This window comes from Trachymyrmex septentrionalis, unplaced genomic scaffold, assembly GCF_001594115.1.
Source record: "Trachymyrmex septentrionalis isolate Tsep2-gDNA-1 unplaced genomic scaffold, Tsep1.0 scaffold79, whole genome shotgun sequence".
Taxonomy (NCBI): Eukaryota; Metazoa; Arthropoda; class Insecta; order Hymenoptera; family Formicidae; genus Trachymyrmex; species Trachymyrmex septentrionalis.
This window is the reverse complement of record NW_017305977.1, coordinates 175378-193661: the sequence shown is the minus strand read 5'-3', so window position 1 is coordinate 193661 and position 18284 is coordinate 175378. Positions and strand designations below refer to the sequence as shown.

General features: G+C 32.9%; 1 protein-coding gene across 8 annotated transcripts in view; it reads right to left on the bottom strand.

The window, feature by feature from the left end:
• The window catches only part of LOC108754319 (AT-rich interactive domain-containing protein 2), a 110864-nt gene that overhangs the window by 49648 nt on the left and 42932 nt on the right, over nucleotides 1-18284 (bottom strand). For all 8 annotated transcript variants that reach the window (XM_018496535.1, XM_018496536.1, XM_018496537.1 and 5 more), the window contains one exon: nucleotides 10203-10300. In XM_018496535.1, the coding sequence (XP_018352037.1) occupies nucleotides 10203-10300 (98 nt within the window). The remainder of the gene's footprint in view (nucleotides 1-10202; nucleotides 10301-18284) is intronic.

The following is an 18284-nucleotide window of genomic DNA, read 5'->3' as shown; positions in this document are numbered from 1 at the left end:
TTACAAGTGTTATGACATGAGATACATATTTCATGTAATGCGTTTATTGCATTTAATGCACTTCAATCTGCACACATTGTATACTTTGGACATAAAAATCCCGCTCGCTAAAAATGCTGTATATCCCAAACACAGATGAGATATACAAAACAAATTAAACAAAGAATAAGAGCAAAGTACTTTACAAGTATATTTTGTTATACAACATACTTTACTATTCCTCTCATGTATTACGAAATAACCACTAACAATAAGTGTTTTGCATGTCCTACAGTAATCATTTTATGTAGATTGTAATTTATGATGGCGCTACTTAATACAGTGACATATCGATTCAACTCACAATAATTTCATTAATATTAATAGTAAGAAACTGAAATCATAATATCAATATAACATAAAGACATGTAATAACGCTCATTTTAGTTAATAAAAGATAGGATATTACAACTTTATTTCGAAACTAATTGAACATCTGGGTAACTTCCCTTGTAAGAATACCTACCACTTCTTTAGTTAAGATATCAAAGTTGGCAGTAATTGGTGCATTGTATACATATATTCACGCATAACAGGACTCATTTACTGCCGACAGTAATGCAGACCTTAAATGATTATTCTAATGCTGCTATTTCAATAAATTTAATTTAAAAAGTGAGCCACCAATTTTTTACGCTTATTTTATTGAAATTTAAACATTATCATAAAATTATTTTAGTACAAGAAAATGAAAATACCACGTTTGCTTACGCTTTTAAATCATGCAGTTTTGCTTCACTTCTTATTAGAAAAACATGGAATTTACATGTTCAGTAACATTCCTAATTTCTTTAATTACTTTATAAATACAAAAAAACATATATCAAATATCTTATACAGTTGTGCTTATGTTCACATCATCAGTCGTAGATTAATACTAATAATATTTTTAATGTATATAATCTCATACTTCTATACTACAATTGAAAAAAGTGGGAGTAATTGGGACAGTTATTCTATACTGATTATTGCGAAGAATATTTATTACGGCCTCGGTAGTCTAAAGGCTTAGGATGTTCGCACTAAAAGCTAGAGATACCGGTCCGACTCTCGGCCGAAGTAATATTTTTCGTAATAAATAAATTTATTTATATTTTCAGCATATACAGATCTCTTTAATAGATATCCATTAAGCATCAAAATTTAATTGTGATGTTATTTCAATAACTTAGCTGCGTCTTTAAGTCCAAAATTTCGACGCGCAATTGAACAAATGACTACAATATGGTATATGCGTGTACATATATAATATTACCAATAAGATACTATTAAAGACCGTCAATTAGGCAAATTTTCGTCTTCACAAAAAGTTTCGAGAGCCCGGAGAATTGAAGAACGCTGTCATTCGACAATTGATATAAATTTGTAAAACGATAAAGAAAAAGGGCTACGAGCCAATTAGCTCGTAGCCCTTTTTCTTTATCGTTTTTTGAATTTTATAAACCTCATTACTAATAGACATATAAATTTGTAATTATTAACATAACTATTTAGCTAATACATTATTAAATTCATGATTTTTTATTATATAAATCCTCTATAAATAAGTATGTATACTTATAATGTTTATAATATCTACATATTGTTACAAAATTACATCTTTTTCCTCAACAATTATAGATAATCAAATCCATACGATGATATTAAAAGCACAGTTTTAAATAAAAATCGAGTATTATTTAATTTTACATACATGTGTACATATCTACAAAACTAATAAATCATAAAATTAATACTATGTTATCAATTTCTTACTCACATAAATTTGAAGTTTTAAAAATTAAAATTGCTGAAAAGAAAGGCTACGAGTCAACGCTAGGTGAATGCTTGTAATTATTCTACATATTTTAATATTTATCGAAAGAATATATATAAAATAATATAACATAAAATAATACATACGTTTCGACTTTGATCAGGTCATCCTCAGTGTGAAACCATTAATTCAAACAACAAAAAAATAAAAATAAAAATAATAAAAAAAGGCCGCGCTATAATCAGTTACATAAAATTAGTAAATAATTTAAATATAAAACGTTGGAGATGTCATAGTATTAAAAGTATTGTAAATTATAATATATTTATTTTCTAAAAAAAGATTAAGTATATAAAGGTCAAGTGATCAAACACCGGTTATAAAATGTTTGTATAAATAAATATTAATTACGTGTGTTTTCCATGTAGGCCAAACAAAACAATTAAAAATTAGAATATCCGAACAAATTAGTAACATTAATAAAAAAAACAGTTTCCGTCCGTAATTTTCAGCCATCGATTGAATCATGAACACAATTTTAAATGAAATGAGGTTAAAATTCTCGATATTGAATTTTCATATAATAAGAAATTGATTTTAAAGATGCGCATTAAAAAACAAATTAATGGGACAAACAAAGTGACACAGAATTCCTACCTGATTTCTATCTTCCCATCTTTTACAGGCATTATCCCCTTTCTAATCCCTCCCTCCTCCTCTTCCATTGTTCTTTTCCACTACTTCACGTTTCATCCCGCTTCCAAAATTCGTGCGGTAACTCTAATTTTCGTTTTTCTTTCGCTGTGCCATTGCTTTTCTGTACTTCGGAAAAATAATTAACAACCTGCCATCTAAAAAATTTTATTACAAAAAAGACTGTGAACCGATTACAATCGTTGTAGACCGAGTAACTGATTGACGTTATGTAAAGATATGATTAAATTTATTTAATTTTGAGAATTAAATTAGAGACATTAATCCTTTAAAATAATAAATAAATTTCAAGGCTAATGAGTCAGTGCGAAAGGGACTGCGCATAGTTATTGATTAGTAAAATTACTTCTTTATAAAACTGATGTCTTCTTTATTTCATAATCTTGAACGTTTCAACTCACTTTGGAACCATCTTCAGCAATATTACAATTAAAATTGGTCAAAAGTGTTAAGCAGTCCGTCCAGAATGAGTCACTCTCAAATTCGCAGAACTGTAGTGGATTCTGATATGCAAATGTACATGTTAATTCTAAATCAATTAGTAAATAAAGGGAGAGAAACAATTCACCTCGAACAGAACACTCAACATGTTACGAAGCTTTGAAAATTTGATTTCACTACGTGACATCGATAAAATAATGACACGTGTCTCGAATATTTAACAGAGACAATTTCTATATGTATGTTTCCGTGTGTCAGATATGTCTAACATATATTTTATTCTACAGAGATCAATTCAAAAGAAAATATTGTGTCATAAATATTACATATACAATACAGAAAGGCATACCGTGAAGTCATAAAATAAACGTGTAAAAACGATAACTGTGATAAAATTAGTTAAAAAAATTAGTAAACCTATTTAACATTGTAGCGTAGGCATGATGAAGTCCATCTGTGTCTGAACGCAAATTTATACTAAATTTCTTTGCATATGTATACTCGTATGTATATGTGCTTTTTCAGAAATTAATCGTTTATTCAAGTTCCTTTCCTAATCTAAAATTTGAATGTTCTCCCAATCAAATTCATGTTTCAATTTAATTCTGTGATCAGTAATTATCGATTGCGAGCACCTTTGTCAAGCTAGCAGGACCAAATGAGCAGAATCGAGAAAGACCTTTGAACTACAATATTTAGTGCTCATTTTGTACTAATTTGTGCTACAAAAAACAATTTTGTACCATATGCCGTTTAAAAGAAACGTGTGGCCCTGCCAGCTTAATATCAAGCTAGCAGGATAAGTATATAAAAAAAGAAAAAAAGAAAAAGAAAATTAGATTTGAATAGTACTGATTTTGTGTTAATTTGTGCTATCAAAAAAAAGTTAATATATTGATCCATTCCTCAAGAACCAATCTCTAACTGAATTATACACTATTAGGTTCAAGAGCAAAGTACCCTTCGCCACGAGCAGAATCAATCGTTATTTACACAATAGGAGCATTGTAATTTGTGCTGCCAAAATATAAAGTTTCAAATTTTGTGCTCCATCCGTTCCATTCGAAACTATTCCCGACTTCTATCAGGCTCAAAAATAAAGTACTCTTCGCTATGAGTTTCCGAAGAAATGTGGCGGGGGCACAAAATCTGAAATTTCATATTTTGGCAGCACAAATTATGATGCTTTTATTGTGGAAGTAGCGACTAATTCTGTTCCTGATGAAGGATACTTTACTCTCAAGCCTGATAGGGATCGGGGTAGTTTCCAATAGAACGGAGGGAGCACAAAAGTCTGAAACTTCTGAAACTGTAAGTAACGACTGATTCTGCTCGTGGCGAAGAATACTTTGCTCTTAAACCTAATAGTGTACAATTCAGTTAGAAGTTAATTCTTGAGGAATGGATCAATATATTACTTTTTTTTTAATAGCACAAATTAGCACAAAATCAGTATTATTCAAATCTAATTTTCTTTTTCTTTTTTTCTCTTTCTTTCTTATACTCCTGCTAGCTTGATATTAAGCTGGCAGCGCCACTCGTTTCTTCTAAACGGCATATGGTACAAAATTGTTTTTTACATAAATTAGCACAAAATGAACACTAAATAGTTCAAAAGATCTTTCTCGATTCTGCATTTGGTCCTGCCAGCTTGACAGAGATCTTATATACCACGTTTTTATTGGAATTTTTTGAAAGGACATCTTCTGACCCTAATGAACCTGTTGAGCTTGTTATTGCTATAGTAGACTGATTTTAAATTTTTATTCTTACAAATTGATAGGACTTTATCCGCTTGTCGATGTGTAAGGCATGACAACTATGGAACTTTTATACTATTGTCTTGATTAGTATCTGACTTTTGTTCAGAAATCTCATGTCTCGAAGATAAATATTTAAACGTTATGATACGGTTTCAAAAATGAACTCCACTAGATAGTCATTACTTAACAGCGTATTAATAATGAGCTCAGCGTATTAATATTTTTTTGGTGGAATTTTGGTTCTGAAAGTAGCATTCCTTTAAGTTCAATTGAAAACACAAATAATTAATATCTATTTATACAAACGTTTTATAACTGTCTTTGATCACGCGATCTTTATATACTTGATCCTTATATGAATAATGAATGTAATTCATAATACTTTTAATATTATGACACCTCCAACGTTTTATATTTAAATTATTAATTTTATGTAATCGATTATACCGCGACCTTTTTATCTTTATTTTATTATTTTTATTTTTCTAATTTTCTATTCATTCGAATCAATAGTTTCACACTGAAGATGACCCTCAAGGTTGAAACGTATCTCGGATCGTATCTCGGATTGTCGACATCATAAGTCCTTTACGTAAAACCACGAGAAAACGCTTACATCAAATCTGACAATTTGATGAGCGATGTGATTCTACTTAGTGACGCAATGCATATAACTTCGGTTTTTATTTTATCTAATTTGACATTTGGAAAAAGAAGAACGAACTAATTGAATCATCAACTTGAAATTTGCGATAATTATATAATTTTGATTTATATTTTATATTAATAAGGACCCGAATTGAAGAGTTGAAACGTATATTTTATTTGTTTTGTTACATTCACACAAAAAATAAATAATTTTTATGCATCTGAATAACTGATATAGGCTCTGACGCGCTTTTTTTTACATTTTTCACTGATAAATTCTTTCGAGCCTCATTATATATATTTGAAACGTATGTATTATTTTATGTTACATTATTTTATATTCTTTTGATAAACATTAAACTAGAATAATTACAAGCACCTATCAACTAGCATTGACTCGTAGCCTTTTTTTTGGCAATTTTAATTTTTAAAATATTGAGTCAGTTAATTTCGAGTATATTTTAAATTTTAGTTATAACAGCTTTAAGGGATGCAAACTCCCATAAGAATGTCCGTCTTTAATAATATGTCGTCAGTGATAATATATTGTATACCTACTAATTCACATTAAATTATTTAAGTGTTAAGATCTAGCTTCGATCGTTATGGTCATTTTCAATTTATTCTCTTGAAAAAATTTACTTTAGAAAACTTAAAAAATTGATTTTAAAATACTTAAAATTTACTGTAGAGAAAACCTAAGAAATAAAGGTAAATTTATACCCTTTAAATTTTTTTTTTAAATAACTTTAAAATTTACTTAAACAGCTGAAAGAAACTAACGCGCTGTGCCGATTATATTTAAGTTACCCTTGAAAAACTTTAAAAATTTTTGATTATTTTGGCCTAACCTTTTGCACACTTTAAATTACCTCAAAATTTATTAAGTAAACTCTTAATTACTTTTAAAAACTTTAAACTTCGTTAAAAGTAAATTTTCCCGAAAATTATTTGTCGAGTTTCCAATATTTTTTATTAAGAATTTACACACGCGCGCATGCACACACAAAGAGAAAAGATATTACTGAAAAATATAAAAATAATCTGTTGAAAAGTTCTTGTATAAAAAATTATTAAAAATGATCTATTTTCCAAGGTAGAAAGTTCCCTTTTAAATGCAGTTATGATGTGCAGCAGTTCTGACTTAGTCAAACAACTAACAGTTGCACTCTTCAAATAGTAATTTGAGAGACTCTCTTTGCTGCACCTTGGACTAATTACATTACGACTCATTGTCAGATCATCAAAAATATTGCTTTAAGGGGATCTTAAAGTCGTCTGTATTACCAACTAAACGCAATAACAATTTTATATAACAATTACTTTTTTCCTCATTTATAAGTTTGAAAACCATTTTTCAGAATTAAAGCATATGCATTAATACATGTCTGTGAGGTGAAATTTATGTCGAAAACAAAAAAAATTCTTTAAAGAGATCTTTACCATTTCTTAGTCCAATATGGCGTTAGAACTGTCAATATCATAACATTTGCTTGATATAAAAGCTTTGCAATTTGTACTTACGAAATTGTGATCCACAGACGCGTAGTTTGCATGAACAAACAACGTCGAGTTCTTGGAATTAGACTTAGACACTTTATCATGACGAATTTATTATACGAAAATTGACAGAAACGTGCAACTGCGTGTATCATAGTTTTCGTGAGATATTGGTATGGTAGTATATAAAAGATATATCGATGTCTGTAAAACAGCGACTTCTGGTGACCTCGTCGAAGTTCAGGCTTCACTTTATGGTCCCCTTAACATCGCTGAAGACAGCTCAAATGAAACCGAAACGTTCGATCTTTGTATAAATTTATAACAATAATTATATTAAGCCTCTCGAATTTTAAGCAATACAAGAAGATAAATATAGTAGGCTAATGAGAGTCAGCAATGATAAACGGATTTATAAATTTTTCATGTAAGACCTTTAAATACATTATATCTATTATAAGTATAATGCATAAATTACCGCATGTTAGTGCTCTCAATCGCTCATTTAATAATTATTTGTTGAAAATATTTAAATTCAAAACTTTTTTAACATTTTCATAATTGTATGATAATTATTATATTTTATTAATATCGACTGTGCACTACAATAATTGTTCATACGCAGGTAACTTCCACAGATGACTATTATAGCGGTCATTTAGATACATAGATCTCTGGGGAAGGTAGTGTTGAACATAGTAGAGACCGTCAGAAGCGAGAGGGTTGAATCTATGAAATTGAACGAATCAGAAGTATACGAATTCCACACACACACACACACACACAAATCACGTAAAAAAAAAAAAAAAAAATTTCCGCGTCCGGTTTCCAAGTTGCAGCGCAAAGTCAGGTGCGAAAAGTCGCGCGCAAATAACGTTGGTAAGGAGCCGAAGACTCGGTGGCGCGTCCGCTTGTCAGCCACGCGTGCCACTAACAAGATTGCAGGGTTCGCTTCTCTCGAGGAAGAGAGAGAACGGGAGCACGCGCGAGATAGAGGAGAGAGGGGGGAGAGAAAGGGAGAGAGAGGAGAAGAGTGGGAGGAAGAGGAAAGCGAGACTCAGGAACCACGTGGTGGCTCTCGTCAGCGAGGCCGAGGCATGAATGAACGAACGTACGTAGTACGCGATACGGAAAATGGTGGTGGGGCATAGGGACCAATGCCGATACGCGTGGTGTTGGCCGTACGGCAAAACGCTGCTACTCCCTGCCTCTTGCAGACGCTCGCGGACTGCCAGACGCAATGGAACATTGTAGCAAGCAGGGCGGTGACGCGTCACGCCGCGTCCAGAAGTCGCTAGTGACGGTAAAAGCCCTTCTTGACAATCAGAATTCAATCTGGTCGCGTCTTTTAATGGAACCTCACAAAGTGCACGCATCAGCGAATAATTGATTGAACCTAGCTCGTACGAGGAACAAATTTTCAGAGAAAATCCATATCTCTTTTCTAAACATTCACATCTCGTTCTGTTTATAGCGACATAGCTCTATGTAAATTTAACTCTCCGCACTTGACATGACGTGGATCTATTCGATCCACTCAATCACATTCTTTACGTTATATCTCTGCAAATTTGAATTATTATTATTAAAATAAACTTAGTACATGTTTTTATACAAATCATTTTGATTCTTTGAAATTAATTAGTGTCTTTTAATCAATAGGTTAGATATATTAATTCTTCATGATCATACATCAAAAAAGCCACACGATGATTACTTTGAGTTAAAATGACCCAATCCATCTTTAAAGTGTTATCAAAAATCGATAGTATTAGTTGCAATGATTTCAATAAAATATAGTATATAATTTTATCCTTCAAGAAAATGGAACAATGGCATTTTAGTAAAAAATTTAATTTTAACACTAAAAAAAATTGTAAACATGTTAATCCACATGATACAATATAATGACTTTACGTTTATCTCAGTTTGTATTTTTTACATTACTGTTAATCCGTTCGATAATTCGTTTTCAATTTATTTAAGCCGTTTATAATTTAAATTTATTTTATGTTTCGTTCTAACATTGAGAATGACCCAAGTAGGATCCAAACGCCGTTTGTAGTTATATTTTTGTTTCAATTATATTTTATTATTTACATTACATTGTTTTGTCTTATGACCCGCCCTCCTCTACATAATTTATTGTTTAAATATATTAAGTTCGCAAAAATGTCTTTTTACTTAAAAAATTATAACTTTTTAAATTTATAATATTTTCAAATAAAGTTTTGACCTAGTACTCTTGAGATGATGTACTTTCAAAAAGAAAAAGTATGGTTACACATGTTTCAAAAATAAATATATAATATTTATTTTAAAAGTAAAAAAATGGTCGTTTTTTATGTCGTTAAAATAAAAAAGATGTTAAATTCGGAGCTATTTATTATTGATTTCAGTTATTATTAATGTAAAAATTATTATTTTTATTAACTGAAGACAAATATAAATAAAAAACATAAAATACAAAAAAAAAATACATAGAAAACGTTACTCTTCGCTACAACAATCTCAGTACACAAATAGAGTCTGCTCTCTAAATCAGTAGAATAATCACTTATTCAGTGCCAAATATGCCGCTGTTAATTAATGAATGAAATGTGATATCCCTATAGCGAATTATATTTGCTTCAGTGTATAAGTGTAGCGCATTCAACGTATATGGTATTGTAAGATCGGAATTATAATACAATGCGCTAGAACGAGCAAACATCGGTATTTTAATTATATAATGCTCAAATTTCTTTTCTTTTATAGTTGAATTGCACTGATTATCCAGTGCCAAATGTGCTAGTATACCACTTCATTATCCACTGATTCAGATTTAAAGAGTGTATTTATCACACATAGGTCGTAGCACGACGGACATTCTTTCCTGATCGTTTCTTTTATCTTTACTTGAAGGACACGATCCACAGCTTGCTTATTTTTGCAATTTAATGCAAAAATATAAATAATAAATTTTTTAACTAAAACGATGTGTTGGTCACACTTGCTGATATTTTAACCCGAGAAAAAAAACGCTTTTTGCGCGAATAGCTGCTAGGTGCATACTAACAGCCCAATTAAAAAGCTAAGTATCTCTATTAATAATTGAAACTTCAAACCTTTAGATGGCAGGTAAGCGTCCTTCCAAAGACAGGAAGGTATTATAATTTAGTGAAAGACGATGCTCGGATCATTTTGATTCGGAAAAACCATGAAGGGTTAAATGGGTCTCACAAACGCTAATGTCGATATAATATCGATAATTGTGTTACAGATTTTGGTGTCAACTCCAAAGTTTCTAAGAGAGAGTATATTTATTAAATTTTGTCATATCAAATCCAGAAAAAACTTACCGAAGATAAATTTGTTTAAGGCCAACTCCGCTATTGATGCAACCACCGGGCAGGTGAAATTGTTCGCACAATGACGCCCATTCATTTCTAGTATTGACCTGTAATTAAGTAAAAGACGTGTAAGGATTATTTGAGAATATGAAATATTTTCACACCGATTCAAAACTTGTAAAATTAATTACGTTTGTATTTAATAAAACTGTTTGTAATAAATGTAACGTGTGTATGCGAAGCTCGCAATACGCTTTTGAGATGGTTATCGCGCATAAGAGATAGAGCATGAAAATCGTTCGCAGTAGTTCTACGACATTTTGTAGGGCAGTATACGATATTTCACAAAAAGTTTCATAAAATTCTGCTGATTGATTTTATAGCAAAAGAGATATATATTTTTGTTGTGTATATAAAATGATTTTTTTTTAAAGAGTAGCGCTCCGAAATTTGAACTAATTTATATTATAAATAGCACGTAATTAGTACTAAATTATAGTGTTAGTATTTTTATTTTTATTATTCTTTTTAATGTGCATTCTCTCTAACTTTATTAAGAGTCAGCAGAAAAATTATTTCTTGCTAAACGGCTAGAGCAATAAAGTCGGGATTAGAGCAAAAAAAACACTAAATCCTCCGTATTCATGTAAAATCGTTTTTATTTTTAATCATTTCTATAAATCACTGTTTTTATTCAATATATAAGCCATATTTCGATATACACTCCCAATACTATAAAAATCTATAATATACGTAACTATGTATAATAACGTGCACTATAGATTTTCAGTACTTGCAGTACATAACGGAATACAACCATAGTTAATTTGACTGAAACAATGGAGTTCAACAATTTAACTAAAAAAAATGTATTAAATTTGATTCAAATTTAATTTAAATAATTTACTAAATATATACATGGTAAATATGTGGATGGGAAAAGCAAGCTCCGATGATCTTGATCTTGACGTATACATTGTCAAAGCCATGAGTGATCTCCAACAAATTATAGCCGTCGCTCATTATTTGTTAAAAAGTTATTAACAAAATAGTTTTTTAAAATAACTTATCTTATTTCTGCCACATACAATATATTCCACGCGAAGCGAGGTCTACATCACACCCCCTGTCTAGAAAGTCAGAGATGGAGTAGACCTTGCTTCGCATGAAAAGTCGTGCGCCCCTAAACAGGAGCAGATAGAGTGGGGTGGATCTTATTTCGTGGCAAGTTATTACGTAAGTAGGAGAGGATATGGGATATAATTCTTAATGTTGTTATATGTACATATATATAAAAAATGAAAAGTTGTTTGTTAAACTTTTTTTATTAGTAACTTCTGAATGACGAGCGAATGAATAACAAAAGATGATTAAAATTTGTTGGAGATCACTCATAGCGTATTTCAGTGGTCGCACTAGACGAGAGCAGCGTGTTTCACTGGATGTTTGCGCACGGAAATGGTGCGCGCTGAGAAACTTGGTGCCGAGTTTTTGCACTTGAGTGCAAAAATTGGACACGAGTTTCAAAAGGCGGTTTAGTGCAATATGGCAGCATGAAAAGTTGAGAATGTTTTCACAGCTTGGTTTGAACGATTGCTTGATTTGCTGTTTTCGTCATCATCCAATAGTAGCGATGAAGATGAATATTGATTGAATGAAATTCCACGTAAAATTCATAAAATTGAAAATTTTGTTGACTTGGTACATTGACTTGGTGAGTGTACAGATAAAGAGATTACACACTTTTTATTATTAATATATTTATTTTTTATTTACTAATACAATAACAGTAGAAGAAATATTGCACTTCGTGACATTTGAACCTATGTAGCTGTGTTTAGTTGGGAATGCAAGAAACTCGCACTTTCGGCAATCTCGTGCAGTGCTGCTGCCACTGAACGAGTTTATGGTGCGCATTCAATACGGCCCAGTGAAAAACAGTGATGACCTTAATGATGGCATGACATATGCAAGGTCAAGGTCATCTAGTTCCCCTCCCCTCCCTATCGGCATATTTACCATAAATAAGAGTACATTAAGATGTCTTCATTTTTAATTAATCGCGTAGATTCCATAATGATTCTCATTCATTCTAAATACGACAAAGAATATATCAAACAGTTGAGAGTGACCAATTAATAGAAATCCGTAATTTTTTAGGAATAAATCTAATACAAGATAGTCATTTATTACTCGAGAGAGATTAAACAAAAGATTACGGATAAACATTAAAACAGGGAATTATATATACAACATTAAAAAAATATACATAGAATAAATATAACAAAATGATTTTGTAAGTATCGAACGTTTATAAATATTGATGGAATAAAAAACGAAAACAAGATCCATTTCTACAGCATGCAGAATGCAGATTAATTTTAATTTCAATTTAATTTACTCTTTATTTTCTAATTCATAAAACTAGAAAAAAAAACAAAAGTAAATTAAGCTGATTGGTACAAATAAACATCTAAACTATATTCAGAGGTTTTTCCGTCTCTGCTATGCGCGAGATTCCGGAATCAAAGTTCGCGCTCGCGGACTTGACACGTGATTCTACAAATGTGACACGTGACCACGCGATGTAGAATCGTCGGCGGCAGCCTGCGCTGTCAAAGTGCGCTCTAAGCTATGACGGTGACGGCAGAAGAGGTGGAGGAGAAAGAAAGGGGTTGGAGGTAGCGCGGGAGTCGTGGTTCGTACATTCAGCGACGACCAAGCATACTAGGTCAGTGCTCCTTGGATCGGCGCCCGTGTCTTCGCTCTATTCTGCTCGTCGTCGCCATCATCGCCGCCGCGACCCTTGTCGATGAATCGGAAACGTGGCGCCGCGCCGTGGACGACCGCAAACGTCTGGTCGAGCGCGTTGCTCGATAATCAAGTAATAATAGTTGACGAGAGACAGAACACGTGATCCGCACGATGAGTATTTTAAGAACGCGGACGCAAAATGTCAATAACGTAGTATTAATGAGATATTAAACTTATTGTTGAAACAAAATTTTGGAGACGATAATTTTACGAAATGTTGATGCCAAACCTCTATGTTCTTACCTTAGCTCCACGTAAAAAGAATATTTGGGTTAAGTAAGATATAGCCTACATTATATTATAATTTAAAATGTCGAGTCAACATGTGCAAGTATAATACAATCTGAGACATCAGTCCAACGTACTTGCAACAGTTTACCCGAAAAAAAATTGTTTACTGATAAGGGAGAAATTCCTCTTAACATTCCCTCTAAGCAAAATATCTTACATGAAACATATGCCTGATTCTATAACATGTATTATGCGTATCTATAAGAAAAAGTAAGTGCATAAACTATAAGATTAAATTTCTCTATAAAAAATTTCACTGTAATAACCTGTAATGACCTGAATAGTCTCTTGAAATAAAAGGATGTGCTAAGTACGCGATCTCGTAAGTCACGAGATGGACGCGCTACTCGTAAGAAGAAAATGTCCAGTTTTATAAGAAAACATCTGCAAATACAAGTTGAAAAGTCTCCCAGAAATTCTGAAGTTTTGAAGTAGACCTCTGAAAAATTTGTTTTTTTTTTTTACTCATATTAGGGTGCTACTTCATTTGTGTGGTTTTTGTCATATAATAAATTTTTCAAGCCTGTGTATCCAAATCGGCTACAGGATAGAAAGATCGGAGAACCTTTCTATTCTGTATATATTTATACGTGTTATACGATAAAAACACAAATTGCATAGCACTCTTAAAATGTGATGCTAATTAATAACATTTTAACAATAAAATTGGATTAATCTAATGATTAATTTAAAGGATTAATTTATATGTAATTATGTATGAAAAACTCTTTACCGATGTGCATGTCCCTAAAAAAACAGATTCTTCTAGTTTCCTTATAGCATTATAAGAGGATTGCAATCTTAATAAATCTAGCGTCTTATGGTTATAGGATATTTCTTTATATTTTAGAGTATCTTCTTGAAGTCATATATTAGAGAAAAATTCATTAGAATTAAGAGGGTACGGCTAAAGAATAGAACATTTTTTTTTTAACAGATCTCAAATTTGCGTGCCAGGAAGAAGATGCACGCGGGGAATGGTGCGGGATTCTTTCCTGCTTAAAGTTGATTTACCGAGTGGACGCGATAATAGATCGGTACCATCACCGTTGCCACGAGGTTGTAATCGCGCGACTTTGTTCGACCTTGATGCAGCAATGCGAATAGCACGGCGTGACCACGAAGTGACGCATGCGCGACGCGGACTAGTTCCTCGGGAGCGTCGAACGACGTATCCACGTGGATACCGAAGCACACTGCATGATGAAAATGTCTTCGGTACCACGTGGTCGTTGAGGTAGGACATGGTCCCTCTCTTTCCTTCTCTCTCTCTCTCTCTCTCTCTCTCTCTCTCTCTCGCATGCTCGCTGGATTTCTCCTGCCCCCTCTTCTCTCGCTTACTCTCTCGCTCTCCCCCCACTTCTTCACGCCAAATACACGCTGCCGCAACACGCGCTGCGCCTATGACTCTCCCGCGTTTTCTGCTCCTTTTGCTAGCGCGCACCTACAGTAGAATCTAAGATACGAGGGCCAATTGTAACTGATATTTCGACCCCAGGGGATGCGATTCCGCACAAATGAATGTTTCACCGATTGCATGTCGGTCGCTTCTCCCAATTCCTACTCTAGTGAGATATTTTTTTCTCTTTTTTTTTCTTCCTTTCTATTATCTCGCGAGAAATTTAATCCATGGAATCGACAAAGTGTCAAGCAAAATTAAGTTCAAATCACGAGCTATCAAGCTTCAGAGAGAATCAAATGTCTCATTGCTCCAAGCTGCAACTTGTTTAAGCAATTTATCATCACAAAGTAAATCTCTCTTCCTCTAGACCTTTGTTACGTAAAGAAATCCTCGCTTGGCAACGAAGTTTATATGTGTCTTACCTCGTGTATCATGTCACGAACATGTGCGGCGATCACTTATGCATAAACACGACGCAAACATCACCGCTTCTTATGCATCGTACGATTGTAAGGCGAGTGCCATTAAAATTCTGGACAGTAGCATTGCTTTAAGTGACAGTGATAATAATAATTAACCTCTGTTAAAGATATCATTTTGCTTTTAAAATTTGGAAAGTTTTGACGTATAATCTTCAATTATGTTAATATTCCTAACTTGTTTCCAAAAAAAGGTCCTGATGACTAAGTATTCGTTACACTGATAATATTTTTTACTTCCAGTAGAATTGTTTCGAATTCTGATAATCTTCTACAGAGCTGTAGAAATGCTATCCAAAAATGCTCTATCCAAAAATCTTAAGAGAAAAAAAAATTCGCTCGCAAAATCACATTAAATTTTAGAATCCTTTGAGGAAAGAACTGTATCAATTATATTCCCGAACAGAAATTTGTTCGGGAATACCCGATGAGTTAGGCCACGACCAAGAATAATAGAGTGCCCTAACCGGGAATTCTCTACTTGGGTCTAATCAGGAAGCGATAGAGTATACCCTACAGATGAGACAGATTTTCTAATCTATAAATATAACAATCGTTAAATTGAGTTTAATATCTCACTTCGTAGGATAGAGCGTTTTTTTTTACCAAATTCATTAATTTCGTGCAACAACGCATCTACTGAATATAATTTTAAATGAATATAATTTTGATTATTAGAGACTATTAAATTAAATAATTATCCGATTAATTTTACTTAGTTATGCAATATTTTTGTATATCGAGAGAAATTAGTAATATTAGGTAATAAGTAGTAACTGATTTTGGATGTTCAGTTAAACTGTCCAAATAAGTCTAACAGGACTATATTGACCAGATATGTCACAGCTATTCATCAACATTTAGTGTTCGAAATAGCAGCTTCTGTACGATTACGGAAATCAAACAATGTTGGAGATGCAGCTTTCAGATGGCTGCTTCAAAGATTCATTAAATTAATTCCCACATTTAGAGGAAAATGTTTTTTTTTAATTATAATTTTGTCGTATGTATTCTGGAATTAGATTATGCTAATCAATAATACTTACTCGTATTTTAATAATGAAACTGGACTTCTTAATTTTTTTTCTCTTATATCATAATATTTTTAGGCGCAATAAGCGTAATTGTGTCTTGACAAAATAAACATAATCAGGCTTTAATTCTCGACGTTAGACTTACAGTTAAGGGCTTAACTAGGGCTATCCGATGAGTCCCTGAGTCAGGCATGCTTAGTAAGCCCTGCCAAAGCCTGATCAAAATTTCTGCTCGGGTTAATATTCTAGTGAAATGTTAATTTTTTCTCAGGGATTAATAATTGTAATATATCGCCATGAAAACCGCCATTCGCGTTTATATGCACGTACTTTTATAATAAACTTGTTCGTAGTTGATTATAGTGAGAATTGCGACTATATCGTATCGGATATCGAGAGTGGAGAACTGATTATCGCAATTGAACTGAGACTTTTGATCGCTCGATATAATCTTGCAGATTATCTTGCCTTTTTATCAGAATTAATATTTGGTTTATAGGTATACATATATTAGGTGTTGGAATTAATTCGTAGCGTTTTACAAGAGATGGCACAAGCAGTACACTATTTCGTTGTTACCTATAGTTCTGTATGCATTGTAAACAGCTATCATAGGACGTCATTTGCCGTACATAACCTTTCTTGAAATCATAAATAACAACACTGTATAATTCATTGAATATGTCAAAATTTGTGCCAGATAAAGTGTTTTTGCGGGGAGTTTTACTTCATTACTTTAACATGAAAAAAAGCGCTCGAATTGTGACTGGAGATGAAAAGTGGATCCATTATGACAATCCAAAGCGCAGAAAGTCATGGGTTAAGCCCGGCGAACCATCAACATCAGTTGATGAAAAAATGGTTCGATTCGTGGATTTCATCTAAAGACGAACAGTTCTTCCGACGCGGTATTCATTCACTGCCCGAAAGATGGTCAAAAGTAGTAGAAAGTGATGGGAAGTACTTTAATTAATGAAAAACGAAATAAATAACGTTCTTTCATTAAAAAAACGCTACGAATTAATTCCAACACCTAATAACATTATTAAATATTGTAAGAATTTGTTTAATATGTGCCGATAAATAACGTTGTTACTCCGAAAAAAATACAATTGTAATTTGATATTGTTATTATCTCTCGCAAGGATATAAAGAAATAAGACGAATGTGAAAAGCGTTTAACGAGATGTCGTAATTACCAGCACTACATTTGTAATACTCAATTTGAGAAGGCCAGCTGAAGCACGTAACTCGAGAATTTATCCTTTTCCAATAGCAGTGTTTCATTACGCGAAACTGGATTACCACTAGTGATGTAAGCGGATTCTCCTTTAACAAGATCAACGTGATATCATAGTAATTGTTAATTACTAATTCACTTTAAAGGCGCGCGTTTATTAACGTAAATGTACAATGCGTAACATGGAACTCTCACTGGACAAGATTTTATAAAGATATAGTACATAAGTTCGTTATCCCTAAAAACTGCATTAAAAAAATGCTTCACAAAAGCAAAAATTTTATTCAATCAATTGTCTCTTTAGCGCTAACTCATATATTACCATTAAATATCGCGTTGATTCTATTTTATTTTATAATAGTACCTTTTGCGACACGAGTTCAACGCAGCGACAAAAATTTCGTGCTAATTGCAATCAATGTGCTAATTTAAGAGAACGTTGCCTAGTCTAATCGTTGCAGTCTAGTCACGTACAATAACTTCGAAGCAGAATGATGAGGATACGATCACTGTCGTTACTTCGGTTGCAAGAAGCACGATATCCGCGATGCGTCGCGATTCGTCATCATGCCTTCGACGGCTGTTGCGCCCCGCGAAACTAAATGGAGTCGGTGCTTGCTCGCAGCGGAATAGCCGCAGCGCGTGTCACGTGGGCTCGCAGGCCCACGGCTGGTGGCGACTAACAGTTTCCAGTCAGCTGATCGTCCACACCAGAACAGGGAGGGAAGGGGAGGGGGTTCAAGAGGATAGCAGCGGTAGTAATAGTAGTAGCAGCTGTAGTATAGTAGTAGTAGCAATAGCAGCAACAGCAGCAGCAGCAGCAGCAGCAGC